At 39.6% G+C, this 12,045-nt stretch overlaps 1 protein-coding gene across 2 annotated transcripts in view; it reads right to left on the minus strand.

Moving 5' to 3' along the window:
- Positions 1-12,045, minus strand: part of LOC140272126 (solute carrier family 41 member 3) — a 36,658-nt gene that overhangs the window by 2,538 nt on the left and 22,075 nt on the right. For both annotated transcript variants that reach the window (XM_072367474.1, XM_072367475.1), the window contains one exon: positions 186-334. In XM_072367474.1, the coding sequence (XP_072223575.1) occupies positions 186-334 (149 nt within the window). The remainder of the gene's footprint in view (positions 1-185; positions 335-12,045) is intronic.

The following is a 12,045-nucleotide window of genomic DNA, read 5'->3' on the forward strand; positions in this document are numbered from 1 at the left end:
GCTGATGTACCTTGAGGTGACTGGTTTTCACAGTTTGTATCAGAATAACTATGAAAAACTCCAGGGTCAACTCAGGGCCAGTGAGTTCATGGGAAATCTTTCAGTGTTCAATGTCAACAGTAAAATAAGAGCAATTTCTCTTCTGACTTCTCACAGATGGTCCACATGCAGCTGAATTGTTTTACCTGAAGCAGAGCAGCAAACAGGTAGCAGATGGTGAAGGCTACAGTGATGGGAGCCTCCTCTCCCTGCAGCAGAGAGATGGAGTAGAGGAAGACGAGGTGACCGGGTACGACCAGCATCAGCAGCACCCGTGCTGACTTGGAGTTCACCCCTGGAAGACAGAAGAAAAACTCATTCGCTCAAAAAAAAAGAAAAAAAGATGGGCTGCTTTATTCTGTGTTTTGGTTGTTTTCAGAAAGTCTAAAAACAACATTTTAACAAAATTCTGCTTCACCATCGTCAGTTTTCATTCTACTGTGAAAAATAAAAGTTTAAATGTAAATGCCTTCTTAATTTAATGCTATCTTACAGAGAAAGATATCAAGAAGAGGAATGCTGCGATATTTCACTTTGTGCCATGTGAGAACATTACAAGGGGAAAAAAAGGCTAATTTGATTCAACAGTTTGGTTGAGAGTAGGGGTGGGCGATATGACGATATTAAATCGTGAACGATTGCAACGTGGAGACGATCTGTAACGATCTGTCAAACTGCAGAGATCGTGGGATCGTCGAGGGCATATTCTATAAATTGCAGTTCTATGCTGATGCACCGGCGCACCAGACGTATTACGTCATCAACCTAAACGACCAATCACAGCGAATGGCGGGCAGTGACGCGCTTTCTTACCCGCCTCCTTGTTTGCGTGTGTAGCAGTAGCCGCATGGAGAGCCATGGCTGAAAGCCAAACGGAGGAGTTGGTCGCTAGAAAAATTCCATCTCCATTATATGGAATTGGTTTGGATTTTACGCAACTGATCAAGCGCAAGCAAATGTAATTTGCAAAGTTTGCACAGAAACTGTTCGCACGTCGGGTGGCAACACGACGAACCTGTTCAATCACTTGAAGAGGAAGCATCCCAAACCGTATGATGAGAGCTAAACAGCGAGGGGCAGGCGGAGGCAGCAGCTAGCTAAGACCAAAACAGACATTAACACAGGTATTTGACAAAGGCACTCCTATGACAAGTCAAGCAAGCGATAGATAGAGGTAACAGAAGCAGTTACCTTTTTTCTTGCAAAGTATTGGTACCGTTCAAGACGGTAGAAAAGGTTCGAACGCCTGCTTTAAGTAGTTGACCCGCGGTATGAGCTGCCCAGCCAAAAATACTTCTGCAACACTGTCTGTTTTTCAGTTTAAGATTGTGATAAAATCGAAATCGTGATTTTATTTTTAAAAAATCGTGATGATATTTTTGCCATATCGCCCACCCCTAGTTGAGAGAAATTTGTTGAACCAAGGTTGGATTATATTTGCAAATTATGCTGTAGAGCCAACCTGTTTCCGTATTTCAATTTGATATATTTTCTTGTGCATAAAATTGGGAAGATATACAAATCACTGACTCCTTTTTTTTTTGCATTTTACATGCATGAGCGATTAACCCCAATCCAAATATCCATACAAGACATCATCCAAACAAACATACCTCTATGAAATCAGCAATACTTCTGTACCATCATCAATGTCATCCATGCACACATATCATGCATACGTACCATCATCCATATCATCCACACCATCATCCACGCATACATACCACCATCCATATAATTTATGCACACATAACATCAACCATATAATTTATATACACATACCATCATTCATAATCATCCAAGCACGCATACCATCATCCATCATCCATATATATATATATAACATCATCCATGTCTTCCATGCACACATACCATCATCCATGTCTTCCAGGCACTCATACCATCATCCATGTCTTCCACGCACACATACCATCATCCATGTCTTCCACGCACACATACCATCATCCATGTCTTCCATGCATACATACCATCATCCATGTCTTCCATGCACACATACCATCATCCATGTCTTCCAGGCACACATACCATCATCCATGTCTTCCAGGCACACATACCATCATCCATGTCTTCCATACATACCATTATCCATGTCTTCCAGGCACACATACCATCATCCATGTATTCCATGCACACATACCATCATCCATGTCTTCCATGCACACATACCATCATCCATGTCTTCCATGCACACATACCATCATCCATGTCTTCCAGGCACACATACCATCATCCATGTCTTCCAGGCACACATACCATCATCCATGTCTTCCACGCACACATACCATCATTCATAATCATCCAGGCATACATACCGTCTTCCATGCACACATACCATCATCCATGTCATCACACATAACATCAACCATATAATTTATATACACATACCATCATCCATGTCATCCATGCACACATACCATCATCCATATCATCCATGCATGCATACCATCATCCATGTCTTCCAAGCACACATACCATCATCCATGTCTTCCATGCACACATACCATCATCCATATATATATAACATCATCCATGCATGCATACCATCATCCATGTCTTCCAAGCACACATACCATCATCCATATCATACATGCATACATACCATCATCCATATCAACCATGTCATCCATTTCATCCACGCATCCATACCATCATCCATGTCATCCATGCACACATACCATCATCCATCATCCAGGGACTGGATAGTGTAGTCTTAAGATTGCCGCCTTTCATGTAGTTGACAAGGGTTCAAATCCCCTGCATGAAAGATACTACGTCCAGTAGGGGTCCTCAGCATACATACATTCATCCATGTCATCCATGCATACATATCATCACCCATATCATTAATAAATTTTTTGCACACATACTATCATCTATATCATCCAGGCACACATACCATCATCCAAGCCATTCATGCATACATAACCTCATTCATATCATCCATATCATTCATGCACACATACCATCATCCATGTCATCCAGGCACACATACCATCATCCAAGCCATTCATGCATACATAACCTCATTCATATCATCCATATCATTCATGCACACATACCATCATCCATGTCTTCCAGGCACACATACCATCATCCATATGGTCCACGCACACATACCATCATCCATGTCATCCATGCACACATACCATCATCCAGGGACTGGATAGTGTAGTGTTAAGATTGCCGCCTTTCATGTAGTTGACAAGGGTTCAAATCCCCCGCATGAAAGATACTACGTCCAGTAGGCGTCCTCAGCATACATACATTCATCCATGTCATCCATGCATACATATCATCACCCATATCATTAATATATTTTTTGCACACATACTATCATCTATATCATGCATGCATAGATACCATCATCCATGTCATCCAGGCACACATAACCTCATTCATATCATCCATATCATTCATGCACACATACCATCATCCATGTCTTCCAGGCACTCATACCATCATCCATACCATCATCCATGTCTTCCATGCACACATACCATCATCCATCATCCAGGGACTGGATAGTGTAGTGTTAAGATTGCCGCCTTTCATGTAGTTGACAAGGGTTCAAATCCCCTGCATGAAAGGTACTACCTCCAGTAGGGGTCCTCAGCATACATACCATCATCCATGTCTTCCACGCACACATACCATCATCCATACCATCATCCAGGCACACATACCATCATCCATGTCTTCCATGCATACATACCATCATCCATGTCTTCCATGCACACATACCATCATCCATGTCTTCCAGGCACACATACCATCATCCATGTCTTCCAGGCACACATACCATCATCCATGTCTTCCACGCACACATACCATCATTCATAATCATCCAGGCATACATACCGTCTTCCATGCACACATACCATCATCCATGTCATCACACATAACATCAACCATATACACATACCATCATCCATGTCATCCATGCACACATACCATCATCCATATCATCCATGCATGCATACCATCATCCATGTCTTCCAAGCACACATACCATCATCCATGTCATCACACATAACATCAACCATATATATATACACATACCATCATCCATGTCTTCCATGCACACATACCATCATCCATATATATATAACATCATCCATGCATGCATACCATCATCCATGTCTTCCAAGCACACATACCATCATCCATATCATACATGCATACATACCATCATCCATATCAACCATGTCATCCATTTCATCCACGCATCCATACCATCATCCATGTCATCCATGCACACATACCATCATCCATCATCCAGGGACTGGATAGTGTAGTCTTAAGATTGCCGCCTTTCATGTAGTTGACAAGGGTTCAAATCCCCTGCATGAAAGATACTACGTCCAGTAGGGGTCCTCAGCATACATACATTCATCCATGTCATCCATGCATACATATCATCACCCATATCATAAATAAATTTTTTGCACACATACTATCATCTATATCATCCAGGCACACATACCATCATCCAAGCCATTCATGCATACATAACCTCATTCATATCATCCATATCATTCATGCACACATACCATCATCCATGTCTTCCAGGCACACATACCATCATCCATATGGTCCACGCACACATACCATCATCCATGTCTTCCATGCACACATACCATCATCCATATAATCTACGCATACATACATACATTCATCCATGCATACATACCATCATCCATGTCATCCATGCACACATACCATCATCCAGGGACTGGATAGTGTAGTGTTAAGATTGCCGCCTTTCATGTAGTTGACAAGGGTTCAAATCCCCCGCATGAAAGATACTACGTCCAGTAGGCGTCCTCAGCATACATACATTCATCCATGTCATCCATGCATACATATCATCACCCATATCATTAATATATTTTTTGCACACATACTATCATCTATATCATGCATGCATAGATACCATCATCCATGTCATCCAGGCACACATAACCTCATTCATATCATCCATATCATTCATGCACACATACCATCATCCATGTCTTCCAGGCACTCATACCATCATCCATACCATCATCCATGTCTTCCATGCACACATACCATCATCCATCATCCAGGGACTGGATAGTGTAGTGTTAAGATTGCCGCCTTTCATGTAGTTGACAAGGGTTCAAATCCCCTGCATGAAAGGTACTACCTCCAGTAGGGGTCCTCAGCATACATACATACCATGATCCATATAATCTACGCATACATACATTCATCCACGCATACATACCATCATCCATGTCATGCATACATACATACATTCATCCATGCATACATACATACATGTCATCCACGCATACATACATACATGTCATCCACGCATACATACATACATTCATCCACGCATCCATACCATCATCCATGTCATCCATGCATACATACCATCATCCATCATCCAGGGACTGGATAGTGTAGTCTTAAGATTGCCGCCTTTCATGTAGTTGACAAGGGTTCAAATCCCCTGCATGAAAGGTACTACCTCCAGTAGGGGTCCTCAGCATACATACATTCATACATACCATCATCCATGTCTTCCAGGCACACATACCATCATCCATGTCTTCCATGCACTCATACCATCATCCATGTCTTCCACGCATACATACCATCATCCATATATATATATATATAACATCATCCATATCATACACGCACACATACCATCATCCATGTCTTCCAAGCACACATACCATCATCCATATATATATATAACATCATCCATATCATCCATGCATGCATACCATCATCCATGTCTTCCAAGCACACATACCATCATCCATATATATATATAACATCATCCATATATATATATAACATCATCCATATCATCCATGCATGCATACCATCATCCATATGTATATAACATCATCCATATCCTCCATGCATACATACCATCATCCATGTCTTCCAAGCACACATACCATCATCCATATATATATAACATCATCCATGCACACATACCATCATCCATGTCATCCAGGCACACATACCATCATCCATGTCTTCCAAGCACACATACCATCATCCATATATATATATAACATCATCCATATCATCCATGCACACATACCATCATCCATGTCTTCCAAGCACACATACCATCATCCATATATATATATATAACATCATCCATATCATCCATGCATGCATACCATCATCCATGTCTTCCAAGCACACATACCATCATCCATATATATATAACATCATCCATATCATACACGCACACATACCATCATCCATATGTATATAACATCATCCATATCATCCATGCATACATACCATCATCCATGTCTTCCAAGCACACATACCATCATCCATATATATATATAACATCATCCATATCATCCATGCATGCATACCATCATCCATATATATATAACATCATCCATATCATACACGCACACATACCATCATCCATGTCTTCCAAGCACACATACCATCATCCATATATATATATATAACATCATCCATATCATCCATGCATGCATACCATCATCCATATATATATAACATCATCCATATCATACACGCACACATACCATCATCCATATGTATATAACATCATCCATATCATCCATGCATACATACCATCATCCATGTCATCCAGGCACACATACCATCATCCATGTCATCCAGGCACACATACCATCATCCATGTCTTCCAGGCACACATACCATCATCCATATATATATATAACATCATCCATATCATACACGCACACATACCATCATCCATGTCTTCCAGGCACACATACCATCATCCATGTCTTCCAAGCACACATACCATCATCCATATATATATATAACATCATCCATATCATACACGCACACATACCATCATCCATGTCTTCCAAGCACACATACCATCATCCATATATATATAACATCATCCATATCATCCATCCATGCATGCATACCATCATCCATATCAACCATGTCATCCACGCATCCATACCATCATCCATGTCATCCATGCACACATACCATCATCCATGTCTTCCAGGCACACATACCATCATCCATGTCTTCCAGGCACACATACCATCATCCATGTCTTCCACGCACACATACCATCATCCATGTCTTCCAGGCACACATACCATCATCCATGTCTTCAATGCACTCATACCATCATCCATGTCTTCCATGCATCCATGTATTCCAGGCACACATACCATCATCCATGTATTCCAGGCACACATACCATCATCCATGTCTTCCACGCACACATACCATCATCCATGTATTCCATGCACACATACCATCATCCATGTCTTCCATGCACACATACCATCATCCATGTCATCACACATAACATCATCCATGTCATCCATGCACACATACCATCATCCATATATATATACACATACCATCATCCATGTCTTCCAAGCACACATACCATCATCCATATATATATACACATACCATCATCCATGTCATCCATGCACACATACCATCATCCATCATCCAGGGAGTGGATAGTGTAGTCTTAAGATTGCCGCCTTTCATGTAGTTGACAAGGGTTCAAATCCTCTGCATGAAAGATACTACGTCCAGTACGGGTCCTCAGCATACATACATTCATCCATGTCATCCATGCATACATACCATCACCCATATCATTAATATATTTTTTGCACACATACCATCATCCATATAATCTACGCATCCATACCATCATCCATGTCATCCACGCATACATACATTCATCCATGTCATCCATGGACACATTCCATCATCCATGTCATCCATGGATATATACATTCATCCATGTAATCCATCTCAACCACGCATACATACCATCATCCATATCATCAATGCATACATATCATACATATAATCCATGCATACATGTCATCCACGAATACATACCATCATCCATGTCATCCAGGCACACATACCATCATCCATATATATATATAACATCATCCATATCATACACGCACACATACCATCATCCATGTCTTCCAAGCACACATACCATCATCCATATATATATAACATCATCCATATCATACATGCATACATACCATCATCCATGTCTTCCAAGCACACATTCCATCATCCATATATATATATAACATCATCCATATCATACACGCACACATACCATCATCCATGTCTTCCAAGCACACATACCATCATCCATATATATATATATATAACATCATCCATATCATCCATGCATGCATACCATCATCCATGTCTTCCAAGCACACATACCATCATCCATATATATATATAACATCATCCATATCATACATGCATACATACCATCATCCATATCAACCATGTCATCCATTTCATCCACGCATCCATACCATCATCCATGTCATCCATGCACACATACCATCATCCATCATCCAGGGACTGGATAGTGTAGTCTTAAGATTGCTGCCTTTCATGTAGTTGACAAGGGTTCAAATCCCCTGCATGAAAGATACTACGTCCAGTACGGGTCCTCAGCATACATATCATCACCCATATCATTAATATATTTTTTGCACACATACTATCATCTATATCATGCATGCATAGATACCATCATCCATGTCTTCCAAGCACACATACCATCATACATATATATATAACATCATCCATATCATCCATGCATACATACCATCATCCATGTCTTCCAAGCACACATACCATCATCCATATGTATATAACATCATCCATATCATCCATGCATACATACCATCATCCATGTCTTCCAAGCACACATACCATCATCCATATATATATATAACATCATCCATATCATACACGCACACATACCATCATCCATGTCTTCCAAGCACACATACCATCATCCATATATATATATATATAACATCATCCATATCATCCATGCATGCATACCATCATCCATGTCTTCCAAGCACACATACCATCATCCATATATATATATAACATCATCCATATCATACATGCATACATACCATCATCCATATCAACCATGTCATCCATTTCATCCACGCATCCATACCATCATCCATGTCATCCATGCACACATACCATCATCCATCATCCAGGGACTGGATAGTGTAGTCTTAAGATTGCCGCTTAAGACTATTTCATGTAGTTGACAAGGGTTCAAATCCCCTGCATGAAAGATACTACGTCCAGTACGGGTCCTCAGCATACATACATTCATCCATGTCATCCATGCATACATACCATCACCCATATCATTAATATATTTTTTGCACACATACTATCATCTATATCATGCATGCATAGATACCATCATCCATATAATCTACACATCCATACCATCATCCATGTCATCCACGCATACATACATTCATCCATGTCATCCATGGACACATTCCATCATCCATGTCATCCATGGATATATACATTCATCCATGTAATCCATCTCAACCACGCATACATACCATCATCCATATCATCAATGCATACATATCATACATATAATCCATGCATACATGTCATCCACGAATACATACCATCATCCATGTCTTCCAAGCACACATACCATCATCCATATATATATAACATCATCCATATCATACATGCACACATACCATCATCCATATATATATATAACATCATCCATATCATACATGCACACATACCATCATCCATGTCTTCCAAGCACACATACCATCATCCAATATATATATATATATATATATATATATATATATATATATATAACATCATCCATATCATACACGCACACATACCATCATCCATGTCTTCCAAGCACACATACCATCATCCAATATATATATATATATATATATATATATATAACATCATCCATATCAACCATGTCATCCATTTCATCCACGCATCCATACCATCATCCTTGTCATCCATGCACACATACCATCATCCATCATCCAGGGACTGGATAGTGTAGTCTTAAGATTGCTGCCTTTCATGTAGTTGACAAGGGTTCAAATCCCCTGCATGAAAGATACTACGTCCAGTAGGGGTCCTCAGCATACATACATTCATCCATGTCATCCATGCATACATACCATCACCCATATCATTAATATATTTTTTGCACACATACTATCATCTATATCATGCATGCATAGATACCATCATCCATATAATCTACGCATACATACATTCATCCATGTCATCCACGCATACATACATTCATCCATGTCATCCATGGACACATTCCATCATCCATGTCATCCATGCACACATACCATCATCCATATATATATACACATACCATCATCCATGTCTTCCAAGCACACATACCATCATCCATATATATATACACATACCATCATCCATGTCATCCATGCACACATACCATCATCCATCATCCAGGGAGTGGATAGTGTAGTCTTAAGATTGCCGCCTTTCATGTAGTTGACAAGGGTTCAAATCCTCTGCATGAAAGATACTACGTCCAGTACGGGTCCTCAGCATACATACATTCATCCATGTCATCCATGCATACATACCATCACCCATATCATTAATATATTTTTTGCACACATACCATCATCCATATAATCTACGCATCCATACCATCATCCATGTCATCCACGCATACATACATTCATCCATGTCATCCATAGACACATTCCATCATCCATGTCATCCATGGATATATACATTCATCCATGTAATCCATCTCAACCACGCATACATACCATCATCCATATCATCAATGCATACATATCATACATATAATCCATGCATACATGTCATCCACGAATACATACCATCATCCATGTCATCCAGGCACACATACCATCATCCATATATATATATAACATCATCCATATCATACACGCACACATACCATCATCCATGTCTTCCAAGCACACATACCATCATCCATATATATATAACATCATCCATATCATACATGCATACATACCATCATCCATATCATCCAGGCACACATTCCATCATCCATATATATATATAACATCATCCATATCATACACGCACACATACCATCATCCATGTCTTCCAAGCACACATACCATCATCCATATATATATAACATCATCCATATCATACATGCATACATACCATCATCCATGTCTTCCAAGCACACATTCCATCATCCATATATATATATAACATCATCCATATCATACACGCACACATACCATCATCCATGTCTTCCAAGCACACATACCATCATCCATATATATATATATATAACATCATCCATATCATCCATGCATGCATACCATCATCCATGTCTTCCAAGCACACATACCATCATCCATATATATATATAACATCATCCATATCATACATGCATACATACCATCATCCATATCAACCATGTCATCCATTTCATCCACGCATCCATACCATCATCCATGTCATCCATGCACACATACCATCATCCATCATCCAGGGACTGGATAGTGTAGTCTTAAGATTGCTGCCTTTCATGTAGTTGACAAGGGTTCAAATCCCCTGCATGAAAGATACTACGTCCAGTACGGGTCCTCAGCATACATATCATCACCCATATCATTAATATATTTTTTGCACACATACTATCATCTATATCATGCATGCATAGATACCATCATCCATGTCTTCCAAGCACACATACCATCATACATATATATATAACATCATCCATATCATCCATGCATACATACCATCATCCATGTCTTCCAAGCACACATACCATCATCCATATGTATATAACATCATCCATATCATCCATGCATACATACCATCATCCATGTCTTCCAAGCACACATACCATCATCCATATATATATATAACATCATCCATATCATACACGCACACATACCATCATCCATGTCTTCCAAGCACACATACCATCATCCATATATATATATAACATCATCCATATCATACACGCACACATACCATCATCCATGTCTTCCAAGCACACATACCATCATCCATATATATATATATATAACATCATCCATATCATCCATGCATGCATACCATCATCCATGTCTT

The sequence above is a fragment of the Leuresthes tenuis genome, unplaced genomic scaffold (genome assembly GCF_036924035.1).
Source record: "Leuresthes tenuis unplaced genomic scaffold, fLeuTen1.0.hap1 SCAF_16, whole genome shotgun sequence".
In the NCBI taxonomy this organism is placed as follows: Eukaryota; Metazoa; Chordata; class Actinopteri; order Atheriniformes; family Atherinopsidae; genus Leuresthes; species Leuresthes tenuis.